General features: G+C 44.6%; 1 protein-coding gene across 1 annotated transcript in view; it reads left to right on the top strand.

Moving 5' to 3' along the window:
* Nucleotides 1-1,149: 1,149 nt before the first annotated feature.
* Nucleotides 1,150-18,566, top strand: part of LOC147688570 (multidrug resistance-associated protein 1-like) — a 131,557-nt gene continuing 114,140 nt past the window's right edge. Inside the window, exon 1 of the mRNA XM_086939802.1 lies at nt 1,150-1,485. Within this exon, the coding sequence (XP_086795928.1) occupies nt 1,150-1,485 (336 nt within the window). The remainder of the gene's footprint in view (nt 1,486-18,566) is intronic.

Here is an 18,566-nt window from a genome sequence, read left to right as displayed (position 1 = left end):
ATTTGCAATTCTGTTAAGGACACGGAGGCGAGGATTATCCCGCCCGGCATTGTATATGTTATTATAAAATGCTTGCCCACCCAGATGGTTACGGTGGTTACGGTCTCTTATCCTTTCTTTCAGGTTCTGATAAAAAAGGTGACTGAGCCTCGAAGAATGCCAGGATGGTTCGCCTGAGGTTGTTTGTTCTTCCCGTTGGAAGAGTTCTGGAGTTACACAGTTCAGTGGGAGCTGTTCGCCGCAAGAAAGAGGAAGATGGCGGCAGGCTAAGGCCTCTTATGGACTATGTGGGCGTGGTTATGTGTAAAGCATGATATGATATGCAGTTTAACGTTTTATTGAAATGAAAAGCAAGCATTTTCATTGGCTGCTGTGAGCTTCTAGTAAAGATTGAGAAGCATAATCCTCGCCTCCGTGTCCTTAATAGAATTGCAAATTCTTGTTGCGAATGCTAGCAAATTTGTGATTCTCCGTCATTTCCGCCACAATAATACATATAGGAAGCTTACATACACTAGTTTTCATTATATTTGCGTACCATGTTAGTATAACAATTTCACTCAATTAGTATATTAAGATTTGCAACATAAGCAAATTAGTATCCCACGTGAATTTGTGTGTGTGCATTCTATTCTACGTTGTTTAATTTCAAAACCACACGATTAATACATATTACTGTTATGGGAAAGAGACTTTACGAGGGGTATACAAAAATGTTTTTGTTTTCACCCTCGCTCCATCACTATAAATAAAAAAAGTGGCACACACATTACAATGCAAAAACAATTCTTCTCACATAATTTAGTCAACCCTGCCGTACAATTCCAGTGGCCATTACTATATCTGTCACTTAATGAAGGTAAAAGAAAATAATCTTACCCTCTCCTGGTCATTATAGTCTTTCATTCCCTGAATCTTGTGTTTATATCAGTGTATTTCACTGATGGATCATTCTTTTGTACTGATCAGTCTCGCTCCTCGCTGCATTCCGTTTCTTATTCATCTAATGTTTCATTTTCTTTATTTGTATAACCTCTCTGCATTCCAGCATTAAAACACAAAATAAACAAAGTACACTAACGCGCAAAGCTGAAGTTAATTTGGTGAACACATGTACACACAAGCCTCTTGCTCCCGACTGCCGTGTTAATGGGGAGCTGCGAATTACAGGTTTCCCGGGACACTTGTCAGTGCGCATGCATAGCATTGTACGCATGCGCACCTGAAGCAAATAGAGCATCAAACTACGAGGAGCTTCAACCAACGGAACACCTCTGTGTGCAGCACGCGCCGCGGACAGCCAATGGCGACACTGCCTGCTCCAAGTTCCTGGATTCCTGTTCTGTAAGAGCCGCTGCCGGCCGGAGAGTGAGTTACGCAGGTGGGAGCTTCCATCTGGTGCTGGAGGGCGCGTGTCCGCCGCACAAGCACCAGCACATGGCCATGGAGACCTTCTGCGGCACCGAAGGCGGGGAGCGCTTCTGGGTAAGGGCAGTGTGTGAGGCGCGGGTAAGGTGACCAGGGCATTGGCTTCGGGACCAGTACCTATGCCGCTGCTTTGTTCGGAGGGACTGTCCTTGACAGTGAACGAACACAGTGATACTTGGTCCTGTTATTGAAATGTCAGCTTCGTTTTTTTAAATCTCGCACGCTCATTGTGCACGAGGAAGCGAAAGTGTGCCACGTACCTTAGCTTTACGTAAGCCCGTATGCCTCCTATTACATATTTCCGTTCGCTTTACAATAACAAGTGGTTGTGCTTTCCTTTGGGCGATGACCTGCACGTACTAGCCTCCCACATCCCTCTTTTGTGTTTATGGTGATACCTTCACCCCCCATCCCCACTCTGAGTGCAACACTGAGTACTTTGTGTCCGGGATGGAACCTCCTGAACACACGTGGACTTTCGTTGTGTAAGGAGTCTGAAGAACAGTTGTCTTCTGGGCGACTTAAGCTTTTAACTCAGATGGAGGTCTCCTCACACTTTTGGTCTAGGTTAGGAAGATGCAGTAAAATCTGATTCACCCCAAACTAAAACGGCATCTGCTTCTGGTCATTTTGCCTGCTGTGTATATAAGCACAGTGAATAGATGGAGTGACCTATACGCGCCTATTTAGTGGGGGAAGTCGCCCTCGGGCAAGTTTTTTATTTTTTTATATGAGATATCGTACTTGCTGACCCGCGGCCCTTTGTCGCATGCTTATTCGAAAATAATTGGATATTCTGGAGGGAAAGAAAATAGCCACATGCGTTCTCGATTTATTATGCGATTTTAGTATTGCTCTTATTCTAACTTTTATTCCCTTCCACTCATTGGCTGTTTCTCTTCAGATCCTCACCCTTCTCCAATTCTCGTACTAAACGCTTATTCGCCACCTGCAAGTGTACCAACCAGCCTTGGTATTCGATTTGTCTTCCTGGCATGCCGCCTTTCTAACACATTTATATTCTTTGATCAGTCTTAGGTGTAGAGTGAAGCACCACGACTTATAGCGCAAATGTAAAAAATGCAGAGGCATCGAATTCATTGTTTGATCAGTGGCGAGTGGCGATGTCTGTACGTTGCCTAATTAGCTCTGTCGGTTACATAAGGAAATCGGCATATTGTCCAGGATGCTATTCCTCGTTGCTTATGGAGACGATTCGCTTTGGCTCGTTGACTGGTGCTGTTGTAGTTTGTTCAACACGTTACGGACATTTTTCTGAGAAGCTTGATTTATTCTTGAACAGATAAAACAATAAGGTTGGCTCATTTAGTCTTTTTTACTTGATGTGAGCTGAATTTCTTTCAGTTACTACACAGTGGTTAAACAGATTTTTAAATTCTGCCCAAAATACCATTGCGCCTCCTTCAGTTTCTTCATAGTCTAAACCGCTTGCATATTTGGTTTTTGAACGATCATTTACTAGCTGTATCCGAGCCCGTGGCAGTGAGAGAAAATCTCACTATCTAAATATGCCTGGTCATCCGCAGTGTCTATTAACGCAGTTTTCCAATTTTGATTGACAATTCGTTCACAGGGACACTTCAGCACTGATGGGCCCCAACCTTTCAGGGGCCCCCATTCAACCCAAGGCCAGTGAATCTATGTGAGAAACTAATATGCATATACTGTTCAGACAGATTGTAGGAGGTAAAGAGCAGTATTGTTATTAACAGCGTACAGATCAGTTAAGTAGATGGTTCAGGAGCAAGGGTACTATGTGTTTTTTCTTGCTAGAAAGGTCACTCTCCCCAGGCATACTACATTTTTGTTATTTTCATATGGGTTACCTTGTTTATCCCTGTTGGGAGCATGGAAAGTCAAAATCGGCTACAATGTAAAACCTCTGACCAAACTTGTTTTTGCGGAAGCTGGGGGGTGCATAAGGGAGCAAAGAGTGACTTGGAAGGTGCATTTTGGGAAGGTAAAACAAAAAGATAATCACAAGACTGCATCAAGAAAACAATGGGTAGGACTTTCACACCCCATTGTGTCAAACATGTTGACCCAATACTTGTCAAACATGTTGACTTATGTTTCTTTTTGAGTTCCGTTATTAACTTTCAGCATCCTTTTCATTGTATAGTAACACAGGGCCTGATTCTGAGTACCACAGACCCAATTCTTACACACTTCTGCAATTATCAACTTACCGGCAGCCACAACTCAGTTAGATGTGCCTTACTTGCACTACATTAAGTACCCTCCAAATGACTGCGCTAATGCAACCTTTAGTATTAAAATCCCATTTGTGAAGTTATTGACTTTTGTCTTATTATTTTAAAGAATCAAACCTACTTTATTAGGGCAAGCCTTCTTAAGTTCTAACCTTGCCATTCTAAAAAGGGCATTGTTCTTTATCCTATGTTTTGGATTTGAATTTCAGCATTTCTCAGTATGGACATAAGGATTTAACCAGAACCTAAGAATTGTTGATGTGCTTGTGATTCCTTAAGGTTATAAAGCTTGTGCATTGTTAAGTTGATTCTTTACAGTCAATGTGTTCTTTGTTTGTCAATGTGTTCTTTGTTTTGTCCGCTCTACATTCTGTTGCTAATGCACTAAGAAGCTTCGAGTGTACTGCAGAGAGTATGCAATTGCCCTTCAAAACTGTGTATTAGGTTTTTGGGCCTCAATGTGTCATCTATAGACCAGAAGTAAAAGGAAAAATCAAGTAAATGCAACATAAACAATGATTGCGGGTATAAAATACTTTAAAAACCGTTTAGTCACAGCAATAAAAGTTAATAAAGTTCTCTAAAATGGGCCATGGTTTGCAAGAGCTAGGTCACTCAACCACCGCTGGCCAGAAAGTGCTTCTCGCAAAGCAGAGAGGACTCAACAAGTGGTCCCTACTGTGAAGATGAAAGGGCCCTGCCTTTGTTTAACCACTTACCTGATGGTGATCTTGTCTGCCTCATCTGTTTATGCAGTTGTCACGCTGCCCAAAGTACAAGGACCCTGTTTACAGGCGTAGGGAGCCAGCTGCTGCCGTACTCGTCGAAGCCGACGCCTCGCCGGACCCGCTTCGCGGGTCCCGCAGCGCAGCGCGGCCCCGAGTACATCCTTACCAGAGCTGTCAAAGGGGGCACATCCTAGACCGGCAGGGCTGCGAGCACTCGCAGGGACTCAGAGGACCAGGAGTCCCTGCGCGCCCTAGGACCAGCTGGGCTGCTCTCCCTGCCGGCCCCGCCCACCCGCTGGACTCTTGGTTCCCCTATTAAGAAGGTTAATTTCCCGCTGCGCGGGAGGGCGCCGGGAGGGCGGGACAAGGGCGGGACCGTCTGTGGCCGTCCGGGGCCGAAGGAGGCCGGGCTGGGCCCACTCCCTAACATTCTACATTACATATTAGCCAAGGTACTGTTTATAATGATACAAAATTTGTGGACTTCCGATATTGTTTGCCCCTGAACACTGTCGTCTGGTCCATTACCTGTAGTGTACCTCCATTCTTCTCCTCGTTGCCAGACGGGGATCAGTAGGGTTTTACGAGCCCTTACTGAATCGCCCAGGTACAAGGTCTAGTAGGGGGGGGATAAACGCTACAGAATAGGACTATAATTAGAATACATGGTCTTTACTAGATGTTTTGGTTTGTTGATTGATCTCGCCTTACAGGTGGCTCTTTGAGACCGTTTGGGATTGATCTTTAGGCTACCTCTAAGATTATCACACATTTGAACCCTAGCATTTCTTGTAATTGACCTAGGATCTGAGTTTATTTAACTTATAAACTGTACATGCTGTATGATACTGTCTTATCTTTTGTCTTGCTAGAATTGTAGCCTGCTTCTATCACCCTATATCATCTACCTGTGTAGTACGTGACCCCAGAACCTATCCTCACTTACTTGTAATTATGTCTAAAAAATCGGCCTCTGTCACCCCAGCACCACTTAAAACCCATGACTCCTTTCTAGTACAAGTGGTTAAAAAAATAAATAATGACAGAAGGGAATCTTTAGGGTTGAGTCAATCGCCAATTTTGGTTCCATTGAGCCCTGACCCCAGTACACAAACCCCTGATACCCCACTGCCTGACCCTTCAATTCTCATACCTGATGCTAACTTAATTAATTTGGAGGCAGATGACGGAAACTCTGATTTGTTGGCTGATCAGTCAACAAACGTTGTGTCTGACCTTGACCAGCAGCAAAATACTGTTGCAGAGATTCCCTCATCTTCTTCCCCTGTTGTGCGTCCTATGAGAAATTGTAGAAAAGCTCAAGCCAAAAGGGGGGGAAAACAGCCAGGAAAGAAAAAGATTACCTCACCCCCTAGACATAAAGGAAACAATGTGGAGCGTGAAGACGTTGATGAGCTCAAACAAATCATCGATGATGATCTATTTAATAGGATTTCAGACATGATGGACATTAAAATTAAAACCATCATCAAGCCTCTTATCGGGAAGATTGACAAATTAACATCCGAAATAAAAAAGATGGGAGGGTTGCAAAGTAAGTTGGCGAATGACTTGGAGAACTTAGCCATCGAAGTTAGCAAACCAGTAGTTGCCGTGGAGGAAGACCAGGGTGTTGTTCCAGGCCCTACGGATATTCAACAGCCCATCCCGGAAGGCCAATCACCACCATCTGCGCCCACCCATGATGCAACTAGAGAGCCCCCCACGCCACATCCCATGGCACCAACCCCATTGCACTTAGGGGATGATTCCTCACAATTTATTTTGGAAGCCTCACCATTAGTCCTGGTATTGGCGAATGTCCCTGTTTTATCTCAGGAGCAAAAAGAATCCGCCCAAGGACTCAAGGACAAAGCTCTATATTGGCTTACCAATAATATGCGTATGGCAGACCAGGGAGCCGACCAGTTAGCTGGGGAAATCATCATGGCAAGGAGGGTATCATGGATTGGGAATAAGACTAAGAAATTCAATGGGGACTGTGTTATATTAAATTTTGCTAGCCCAGAAGTACTCCCTAACATTCTTGCTAACATCCTCCCACCGCAACGTAGAACTGGATCCATAATTCCCCTTACCCTGAAATTCTTTTACACTGAGACCCAGATGGCGACTTCCTCCAATATCTCCAGGCCTAGAAGGAACGCTAGAATTGCTCACTGGGGTGGGGAAATTAGGCCCAGATTTAACAACAACCATTCTCGCCCCATGAGTAGTCGTGGGTTAGGGCAACACAACTTCCCAATGGCAAGAACACCAGGGCCATTTTGGCCCAATATAAATAGGTGGGGACTAAATACTCCAGGCTATGATAAGAGGCCAGGGCAATGGGTTTATGTCTAGGCAAGGGAGTGAACATTTTTTAATACGACCTAACACTCCCCAGCCTATATGGAATCCAGCAGCAAACGGATGGGGTCAGGTGCCCACTCCCTTTGATTGGGGACTGGGCATGGGAAACAGATACGGGGTTTTGTCGGGCCTAAACGACTGTGACTGACACACAGACGTCACGAACCAGGGGGTAGATGTCATAGCCCAACAATTGGATCAGACTTATTCCCAGTCAGTGCACGAAGGCCATAACGCAATTCTGAACGATCACCCAATATCCATATTTCAACTGCCCGACCATAGTCCGACCCTGGGTGGGGGTAGTGCGAACCTGCATAGTTCTTTGGATGTAGGATTTAATGAACCAATCCAAACTCCCCGAGAGCCTGAAGCGGCATCAGCTCCGTGCCTAGTATCCGAGACATCCATGGATTCCTGTAGGCTAATGAGCTGGAATATAGCGGGGCTAAATGGTAAGCGTCAGGATAAATCTTGGGCAAGCTTTGTCCTAGGCCACCACATTATTGCCCTTCAGGAAACGTGGGACACTTCTGACAATCTGTGGTGGGACGGTTTTATCAGCTTCACCAAAGCTGCTGTCCATAGTCGCACGGGGAGGGCCAAGGGAGGCCTTTTATTTCTGTTTTCTCTAGATTTAAAGGGTAGCTGCAGGCAGATCGACACTGACTCCCCCAATATCCTGTTGGTCGAAAGAGTGACTAAAAACACTAGTAGGACTATTTTTATAAATTTCTATAATTCAGGGAACAGTGATTAGAGGCCGTAATATTAGTGATTTGGATAGTATTTTAAACATGGTCAGTCAGAATAACACGCTTGATACAGATTATATTTTATTAGGCGATTTTAACATTCATCCATGCAATTTAAATTGCAGGAGAAGCAGTCCTGATGGGCCTGAGGGACCCCACTTTGAACATTCCATTGAGGGAGAGGAGTTGGAGGATTTTCTTGCCAATTTTGACCTCTATGAACCAGATGGTGGCATTAGACAGCCAACCTTCACTGGTACCCCTCATGGTACCATTATTGATTATATATTTGTATCCCTAAGCACTCTTACTCGGGTCAATGCCTACCGCACCACACAATCACACTTTAGTGACCATAACCCTGTAGAGTTAGAAGTGGCTTGGGGAGGCAATATAGGACCATCCCCACTGAAAGTAACCACTCATCCCTTAAGGACAACTGGCCAAGGAAGACTCTTGAAATGGGCAAAGGTGGTTCCAGAAAAATTTTATGCCAAAAATTTCTCCAAGATTAAGGGGCAGGTGGAGGTTTGTAAAAATCCTTGCGCACAGGGTCAAGAAGTCGTAGAGGCTTTTGAAGCCATATGTGTGCAGGTGTCACAGGACCTCTTGGTAAAGACTAAAAATGTAATTCCAGGAAATAAGCGCTGGTTTGATTCAGCATGCTCAAAAGCGCATAGATCATTACTGGTAGCTCTAAAAAGTATCCACAAGGCAAATGATGAGATTACCAGACTCAGGAAAATTTACAAATTAGCAATAAAAAAACGAAAGGACACCATTAAACAAGAAGCATGGGAGGACCTCCTTTCGGCAGCAGTCCTGAAGAATAGCAAAAAATTCTGGGAGATTATTAAACAGCCCTTCTTCTCAGATGATGATAATGATATCATGGACTGCGTTATCCCTGATGAAAAATGGCTATCTCACTTTAAAAACGTTTACGGGGACACTGCAGATGCAACTACAGACGCCCTGCTGACAAGATCAGTCACCTGCTCCATTATCTTTAACCAAGATGAGGTGGAGAAAGCCATTATGTCCACCACTAAGCACAAGGCACCTGGCCCTGACGGCGTGCCTGCCGACTTTTTTATGTACTCCCTAAAACTGTGGGTCGAAGTTTTGGCAAATGTGTTTAATGCAGTGAATGACAATCTTGTACCTGTATCATGGAACACCTCTACCATTGTCCCCATTTTAAAAAAAGGCCAGCGGGACGACCCAGGCTGTTATAGGCTTATATCCCTTCTGGATTCTTCGGTAAAAATTTTAGGCAGAGTCCTCCTATCTAGGCTGAGGGAGAAGGTTGAGGGCTGCGGTGGATTGTCCGAAATCCAATATGGATTTAGGGAAAAAAAGGGTACTATCGAACAGTGCATTAACTTACATATGCTCATTTCCAAATACACTATAGCCAAGGAGGGGTCTTTGTATCTTGCATTCATGGACCTCTCCTCGGCTTTTGACTTGGTCAATAGGACTAAGTTGTGGTCCATCCTGTTGGAGTTAGGCATAGATGAGGCATTGGTCACCTTTATGTCCTCCCTGCACCAAGAACTCTTCTCGAGTGTACGCGTGACTAACGAGGGCAGGTGTACCGCTCTCTTTAGATCCTTAAGGACGTGCGGCAGGGCTGCATTTTGGCCCCCTTACTCTTTACCATCTACATCAATGGCCTGGGCGTGCACCTAGAGGGGCAGGAAGCCGACGTCCTGCGTGTAGGAGCAATAAAGATCCCGGCACTCCTATACGCGGATGATGCCGTGCTGATCGCCCGCACGGGAGTTGGCCTCCAGTGCCTATTGAATGCTTTTGGCACGTTTATGGACCAATTAGACCTTAAAATAAACGTAGCCAAGTCACACACTATGGTGGTGGGCCTAGAGTGTCGTAGGAAGAGAACCAAAACATTTACTTGTAGGGGGGATTTGGTCTCTAGGGTATCCACATTTCCCTATTTAGGCATATTGTTCGATCAGAAAGGGACTTGGGGACCACAGGTTAGAGCTAAGAGATTGGCCGTCACACGATCATCCTCAGCAATCTTGAGTTTTGCTGGTAGGCTAGGAGCCAGGCCTATGGAAGCCATTTTAAAAATCTACAATAGCAAATCCGTGGCCATCGCACTATATGGCTCCGCACTGTGGGGATACGCAAATGTGGAGCCAATACAGAGAGCAGAGAATGGATTCATCAGAGCCCTGCTCTCTGTACCTCAGTCCACTCCAACGTATTCCATACATAAAGAAGTTGGCCTCCAGTTTCTCTCAGATAAGTTGAGCATGGCCCCTCTGATTCTTTGGTTAAAAATATGGATGAACGAAGAACTCCCATTAAACCACAAGATCCTGACCGATGTCCTGTCCCTTGATAAATCTAACAGAATTCCCTGGCTGGCCTATCTGGCAAAGGCTTTTTCTGATCTAGGTCGTCCGGAGCTTTTTACCTCTCCGGAGTCCATTAGGATCCAAGATCTTGATTCAGTCAAAAAGTCCTTTATGGGGAGGAGGGAGACGTGCCGTGAAGAGAGTGAACTAGCAAAGCCGGCAGTGAGGGCTCATTGCCTGCTGCTTACTTCACCTTCACTTGCACCATACCTTGGTTACGTTACACTCCCTTTCCACAGGTTTCTTTTAACCAAATTTAGATTTAATTTGCTGCATTATTATTTAGGCTCTTTTAACAATTGGCAGAAACGAGAATTAGCTCCGCCCTGTAGCTGTGACCAGTTCTCAGTGCAAGACACAATGCATTTTGTTATGTTTTGTGGTTTATATTTAGAGCCTAGGAAAAATTTTTTGTTGCCAACTCTCAAGAAGGCCGGCTTCACACAGGTGAGACTGGCTTTGCTCTACTTGCAATTACTACCTAACCCTCACATTACTTTTTGCGTTGCCAAATTCCTGGTAGCCGCCTCAAGGGCGAAAGCTGCCTGCCAAGATTAGCTATTATTGTTTAACACGTTCTTCCTTAATCTGTTTATTATTAATCTTAAATCTGTTGCTAAATTTCTGTATTATGTGTATTATGATAAACCTTGTATGAAATGTATTTTATTGTTCATCTCTTTGTATTGTTTTTAATAAGCCGAATAAAGATATTTTGACTGACTGACACTCAACCACCGCCATCGGTACACTCGGGAATTTAAATCCGTATTCTTGGAGTTTTGTGGAACTCCATATAACGTGCATTAATCTCCCAGTCTCTACATGTCTTAAACAGCTAAATGTGTTCTTGCAACCTTTCTGGTGGTTGATGGGTCATTCGAAGGTAGATGGAGTACATGAGGCACAAGTGGGCTGATATTGTTGCTACTCTGGGAGCCATATTGACTCTCTCCAGTCTTCATCGTCTTGGGGCCGTTGATCTTGCCCCCAGTCAGTAAAGTCTTTCTAGGGGTACTTTAACATTTATCAGTAATGTGCTTTTTTAGGTCTCGCGACCTATCAATGCGCGCAAGCGCATTGAGCGTAGTGAGAATTCAAGTAGCCAAAATCCTCGTCAAACCAAGAGCTTTCTGCTGCGGTTTTGTTTAAGTTCACGTGAATCATGTGACCAAACAAGCACACGCATTCACGGCCGCACAGCACATCAAAGGGCTTCTCCTCCCCTAATTATTCATGGCCGGCCGTACTTTCAGTTTCCCGTCCGCTCTGCATTCCCCCTTGTTAACTCTGCATGCACGCACAACGCACATGGCGCGCTGCTGCAGCATCGTATCTTCACAATATTCGTTTGCACTTTACAATAAAAATAGAGTACAATACAGCTTGAAAATACCACATTCTTCTGGGCGTTCTTTCTTCCTGAGGCCATCATTCTAAAGCCACCCTGCTTCAATGGAAGCCATATTTATTGTATGCACTGATAACGATCAAAGAGCAACTGGTCTGCGAAGCCATTTAGGATTACGGATGTTTCTGTAAATTAATGCTCTCAGTAAATCAGGACGTTGCTCACTGATCCGTGTGTGCGTCATTAAGAAAGGTAGACGGCTGTCTTCACTTTCTATTCTGTCAGAAGAGAGCGAATAGGTCTCGCAGTAGGAAAGTTGGAGCTATTACAATTGCAAATAACAATGCCTTTTATTTTTGTTTTCATTTTACAAACATAAAGGGCTTTGTCATTTACAAAACCAATAGCTCCAACTTTCCTACTGCGAGACCTATTGGCAACGCCAGTGCTTGTTTTTTTTTTTTAGGAGTCCCCGTTCTTATCTCATGGTTCATGGTCCGTTTTGCTTCTCGGCAGTTCAAATTTGGAAAAGTGGGCAGTTAAGCATAGCTCCAAGGTATTCCTGCCTGAACCACAAAGGTTTGTAGGACCTAAAGTATTATGCAAAGACAATCACATATTCAGATCCTCCATTTACTTAATAGGATCTCCGTGTTTAGATATTCTGAAGCAATCCTATGCTTGGAATCCAGACATCTGTGCAGGATTTGCTAGCTATTTCCTTTGTCCAAGTGGAGCTTCTCGTGTGATCTTACTGTTCCATCCTATTCATACCTGTGCTTTGCACCAGCAATCTAAGCTTAATCTAGTGATCTGAGGGATATATCTGAGATACATGAGGGGTATAGGAAGCCTAACAGGTTAGTGCCTTTTGAATAGGTCCATCTACAAACTGAGAGCAGGGTCCAAACTTCCTAAAAAATGGCAACCATTAATAGTAACCAGTTGGGCTGCCTAGTTGGAAATCAGTAAATCAGCTATCCCCTGACCACTATTGTACACCCCCTTCTTGCATTTATCGATGGATTCTCTGCAATGGATTTGAGGGGATGCTTGTCCCACCTATCCTTGTATATAATTTGTAAGCTTTACCATGAGTGTGGTCACATTGTGTTCTAAACAGCAAAGCATGAATATTTTAAATTGTGAGGACTCCCAATCTCGATTGCCAGTAGGTAGCCAAGGGTGGACTATGTACTGGTATTATGATAGATTTATTCAACTGACTATGAGCCCTGACTGCTTGCCATATATGTTTTTAAGATTCCATCAGTCACTTGCCTGCCCATCTGGGGTATGTCGAAACGGAACATATCGTCTGTGTAGAGGGGTACAGTTGGCAAAGCCCCCTTCCAATGGAAGGCCCAGCATCAGTCCATCCCATCGGAATCACTTGACCGTATAGCCTACGTTCATTCTGTGATAGATTTTGTTTATTGCAATTTAGAGAAAAATAGTATGTCCCAGCACCTTTCTTCGTTTGTATTGTGTTTGAATGTAGGCTTATTTTAGGCATTTGTAGGTGTACTGAGTCGTTTGCTCAGGGATGAAGTCTTGTATGATGAGTTTGTAGAACAGCATAGGCATTCTTTTTTGTAAACTTGCATCGATGTTCTTAATAACCATAGTTTTAATTACTACACACCTAGCCTAAGACCACTACCAAGACTTGTTGTTTGCCTCTGATGAGAGCAGGCCAAGGTACAAGGAAGTTTAGGAACATATTTAGAGAATGATTGTCGGGAATTATTGACGTACTAACTTCTCTGCTCTAACACGTGTGACTTCGAAGTACCACTTTAAAATTTTTTTATTTTATTTTTTAGTTTGAGCCTAGTGGCAGCGCATATGCGCTGCTCTGTGAGGCATGCTGTAATGCCTCTGTGGACTTGACCTCGCCCACCCCTTTCCATTTGTTGGAACCGGCACTACCGGCCCACTAAGGGTAGCATGGCACAAAGTGGGAAGACTAGATCTAGAAGGCAATTGTGACGTACTTGCGCAACACTTACTACAACACCTCAGCGCAAACCTACCAAAAATGACACCACACCATCTTGGTTAAATAGAAAATAGGGAGACATTATCTCTTTGTATTGAAAAGGGGAATGAAGGTTCCAATGTTGAATAGATTAAGACTTTGGACATTTCATTTTGGGATTAATTAACCAGTACATTGCATTCTTCACAATTGTCAAAGCACCAGGTTCCTAAATAAATGTAGCTAGGTAATCAGCAGGTAAGCATATCACACATAGATAAATAGGATCATGTCTCAGTTTAAACCAATCGGGTAGGTACTTTGAATACTGGTCTAGTAAATATAAATATCCATTTGGAGCAAGCATGTAAATAAATGAAATTTTGATTTAGCCTGTTTTGGCATTAATTTAAATTAAGCTGGTAAATACATTAGAACAGCAATGGTTTCTTATCACTCCAAGTAACAGACTAATATCCACCACTGAAATTACCTCATATTTTACCATATTAATTAACCACTAATCCTTTATAGGCTTCCTGAATAGCGTGCGTCAACAAGCGATAAATAAATACAAACCTTTGTCCTCCTCTATCCTTCTGCTATCCTTCCAAATCCAAATAACTGACTAACCTATCCACCACTTAAAATGTACTTGCATGTTTCACTATACTAATTCAACACTAATCCTCTATGGGTCCCGGAGTAGCGCGATACCTGCCGAAAAAGCGCTTTGAGGCCTCGTAAGGGGTAGTAAGCGCTATATAAATGCAATTACAATTACAATACAATTCAGAGTGCGCTGTCTCTTCCTCACTCTCTTTCATCCTCCCCCCCCCCCCCCCCCCTCCACCCCAGCGTCTCTCTCGGAGCCTCGCGTCACCCTTTTTAAAAATTTTATTTTCCGCAAGTCTGGCGCTGGAACCACTTTGCACCCGGACCAGCGACGTAGAATCATCTGGCAGCCTCGGCCACATAGCGCTCCGGGGGGGGGGCTCTGTTTGATACAGCGCTAGGAGAACTAGGCAGCATTCAGCGCTGGCAAAATCGGTGTGCCTCAACAAGGCCAAACAGGGCAAGGGCAAAGGTTAAGACCCAGCTTCACTCCAGGGGTCGTGTTGAAGGTGCCTTGTTGCCTTATTAGCCCACAGCGCCACCCTCCAAGGTTCCTGGGGGTGGGGCAAAGTCACTCTCACCAGCTGTCAACAATGAATTAGTCTTCTTGATGGGTGGCCACACTGGGACGTGGTGCTCGCAGAACTTCACCGGCAGGGCCAGATCAACAGGAAGGAGGGCAGCACCCACAAACTAACTCGCAGCCCCTAGGAGCAGTCAGATTACCCTGAGACACAATCCCCCTGACGCTGTAGTCTTCACTCCAGCCAGCCCAGCAGTGACAAAAAAGCCGCCCAGTGTCCTTCCTTATATAGCATTGCCCAAGTCACTAGAGTGGACCAGAAGGTTCTGGAACCCCTTAATGCTATCCAATGGCCCAAAGCTCTGAGGTAATTTCTAGCAGGCGTCCAACTTAGGAAACTCTCCCATCCCACCATTTTAGGAAGGCGCACCTGTCCCTCAGCACTGATTGGCAGTGGTGAGGCACTCGGAGACCTAAGGCCACACGAAAAAAATTGGTGGCAGAAAGAGAGGAAAAAATAGTAGGAGCTGACCACCCAAAAGCTGACAGTTCTAACACACCCCTTTCCAATTGTTGTTTTGTGTGCCTTTCTAAATTGCTTTATTTTTATTGGTGAAACGCTGTACTTTGTCCCGCCTTCAGGTGTGTTTTCACTTTCGTGGCACCTGTCGCTGTTACATTTGCCCTTACTGTTGGATTTATTTATTGTTGGTTTGAGGCACTCTTTTTTTGGGATTGAGTGGTTCCACCATGTTTCTTGCTTGGCCACGCTCGTTCTCATTACGCATATCTACGATCTGCTCCTATATCGGAGATCTACCTGTTGTTTGTGTTGCCTTTTGCTCCAACGCTCTCTCCTGTTGTCCGTGTTCGCCACCCCACTTGTCTCTCCTCCTCTCCCTTTTCTGGGTGTGAGGTGTGGTGTTTTTTTTGTGTATTAAATGATTTGGTTTTTTTTAAATGAAAGAAACAATAGGATACGCGCAAACCTTCACACTGATCTCCTGTCTCCACGATATGCAGACAGCACCTACTGGAGGTCTTGCACGCTCCACTTCTCAGGGTTGTCTGCTTTTCTTTCGAAACAGGAACCTGCAGACGGTGAAGAGCCCTTCTCATTTAAAATTCCAGTAAGGCCCAAAACAAAAGCCTTATTTAGAGGGCCACCAGCCCTTCTTTTGTTCAAGAATGATCCTGGATGGGAGCCACCTGGAGTTCTGGCTTAATAATAGCAGTCTCATTCTTTTGACCGCTTAGATCAATGCTGCTGCCCAATACAAGTTTATAATTGTACAACCTTCTGAGTCCTGTTCTCAAGTTTGGAGTGGTAATTGCCACATATGCATATTGCAGAGCTCAGCACTCTCAAGCATATTTACTTACTTGGTGAACAAAGCCTTGACTGCAGTGCACAGAGATCTTGCACTGCCGCACGCAGATAAAAAAGATTTGAGGGAACATTGGGTGCAACCACCACAAACGTGTTCTCTTATCATGCACTCATTTAGCTGAGGATCAGAAGCGTTGACAAAGGCAGCATGATCTTTTGAACATCTGTGTAAAGGCAAGTCTCCAAGGATAATGTGCTGCATGGCCAAATACTTAAGTGTTGACCTTTCCCTCATTTGTGCTTAACTTCCTTCTTCTAGATTTTTATAGCACTGCCTTCCAGTCTGAGCATAAAGCAGAAGATGGTGGCAGAGTCTGAAATTCTCACATTTTAGACAGGCTGGAGGCTCACTGGTGGATACTGAGAGGCATCACACTTCTTTTCAGTCCACATGCTATAGTGTGTACATATTACCAACCATGTATGGCAAGCGCTCAACACTGCTCCACCCTACTGGACTGTTCTTTGGGTGACTTATGTTTTTTCTTTTTTTTTTTTTTGCTGTCGGCAACGCCGAGCCCACCTTTTTGACTGTCAATAGGATCATCGGCAGCTTTAAGGGTTATTTGCTCTGTTAACATTGACTCACTTCTTTAAAAATCCCTGCATCGTGTTGTAATAGGAGTCCACAAACCACCTACGTCTTCAAATAAAATATTGAGGGTCTTTGCACTTGTGCAGTGATATTCTGCCTTTGTGCTGCCTTTCGGCCAGGTTTGCACGTGTAACCAACACATACCTTCATACACAGTGATGGTTTGCTCTTGTAAACAGCACAGCCATGCATGCATTCATACACAATGAAGTTTCGTGCACATAAACGGCACGTCCATCCATCCCTCCGGCCAAGGTCGGATATCAATTTCACACATTACTGTTCTTGCCTGTAGATGTCCAGCAAGCGCCTGCATACCCAAACGTGTGAATAGTGCACTATATAAAACAGCATAACTTATGTCCTGCTGCGGCTGGTAGTGCAAACTTGAAGCCCACCTGAAACTAGTGTCATGTTTTCTTTTTGCAGAGTATTTCCAGAAGATGGCATAATACCCTTAGATACGAGTGTGACTAACATGAATTGGTACCAGGTTCATATATATATTTTTTCTTTTTAATTTTTAAAAGCGCACTGAGACATGGATCGTGAAATACTTCTTATACTGATGTTGGGCCTCCTGTCTCATAATCAGCGAAACATAGATGCATTATTGTTTACTGTGTGTTACAATTTTTGTTGTTCATATAGCGGCACATAATAGTTGCTACAGGGCACTTTTCATATTCATGTAACTGAATGGAATATTAGAAAATACTGATGGTACTTCTGTAGCGATACTCGTTTAACAACTTATTTGTATGCCTGTGAGGCAATTAATGTCTCAACATACAGAGCCCCCCCCCCCTGCCGCCGCACAGACACACACACACACCAGCGCACCTACACACACCGGGAGCGGCAGTGGTCGCTGGCGGAGCCCGCCACGGGCTGCAGCACGAAGCCCAGCACGGGGCTGATGAACCAGACCCAGGCTGTAGAGGCTGCGCGGCAGTCCCACACTCAGCAGCATCAGCATGACGTACGAGCCCTCCACCGCGTAGCAGAACTCCCGGCCGAACATTACCATGCTGTGAATGACGAAGTCGGATTCCGACGCGCGCCTTGGGATTGGGTCGCGCGCGTCGGAATACGACTCTGCCATGCGCCTTGGAAACCAAAACCTAAGAGCTGCGTGACGTGAGCTGTCTACGGTAGAAGTTCACGCGCGCGGCTCTTAGGTTTCGTTTTGACTTATTTCCTTAATTGGTCAAGTTGCTAACAGAATATTCCACTGTCTTATGTTCCCGTCAAATGTACACTGTGCTAACAAGCATTGCTCGATTGTTTACAATGTATGCACGTATTGATTTTACGTGCATCATTTTCTGTGACACGCTTCCAACACCACGCCCCCCAGGACCCCTTAAAGCGGAAAAAATACTTTAAAGGGAAGACAAAGCCCAAAAGAGACAGAGAAGCAAACACACGACACAGCTATTGCATGTGATATTGCAGTGACTGTGGAACGCCGGTTATAGGCATTTGACTACAGCCTCATGATGACCACAAGTTCGACAGGGTCGAATCACATTTTCATCCTACCTAGGTCGGCACAATGAGCATCGTTCATGTGGATAATAAGTGCTGCTTTTATTTTAAGCATCAACTGACTAGTTGCCTTTGATAATGAATGATACACTCAAGGTATCTCAAGGACAGGATGTGGCCTAAAGGCCGGAGCTGCCGCTGGTGGAGCACAGGCTGGAGTCTCGGCGTCGGCTCATCATCCTGGGATTCTGGCCAAATCACGTAATCTTGCGTCCTTGTGTAATGTAGCTGGTTCTCACGTTAAGTGCTCCAATACCTTCAGGTCGAGTTCGCGCTATATAAAAACTGCAACAAAAAAGGTAGGAGAAGGAAGGTAGTCATTTCAAAGAAAACTAACGACCCAAATTAGTTCAAGGCAGGAGATGTGTGTGACCGAAGGGTCGGAACTGTTAACTTTGGAACTTAAGAACCAGGTTTGAGTTCCGGCTTCTCTTCTGCTCTACATTCTTTGATGCTCGGCAAATCACGGCATCTGCCAGTGCCTTTAAAAACAATACATTTCTGACCTTGTGTAATGTAACCTGTTGGTCATAGAAAGCACCCGTAATGCATTTGGGCTAAATGTGTGCTGTAGTGTATACAAACTGCACAAAAAACATGTCTGCCTATCCTGCCACGTCACTACCTCCCGTCCCCAGAAAATCACGAACTA

Source organism: Lissotriton vulgaris, chromosome 10, assembly GCF_964263255.1.
Source record: "Lissotriton vulgaris chromosome 10, aLisVul1.2, whole genome shotgun sequence".
NCBI lineage: Eukaryota > Metazoa > Chordata > Amphibia > Caudata > Salamandridae > Lissotriton > Lissotriton vulgaris.
The sequence above is the reverse complement of the archived record's forward strand: the minus strand, read 5'-3'. Positions and strand labels throughout refer to the sequence as shown.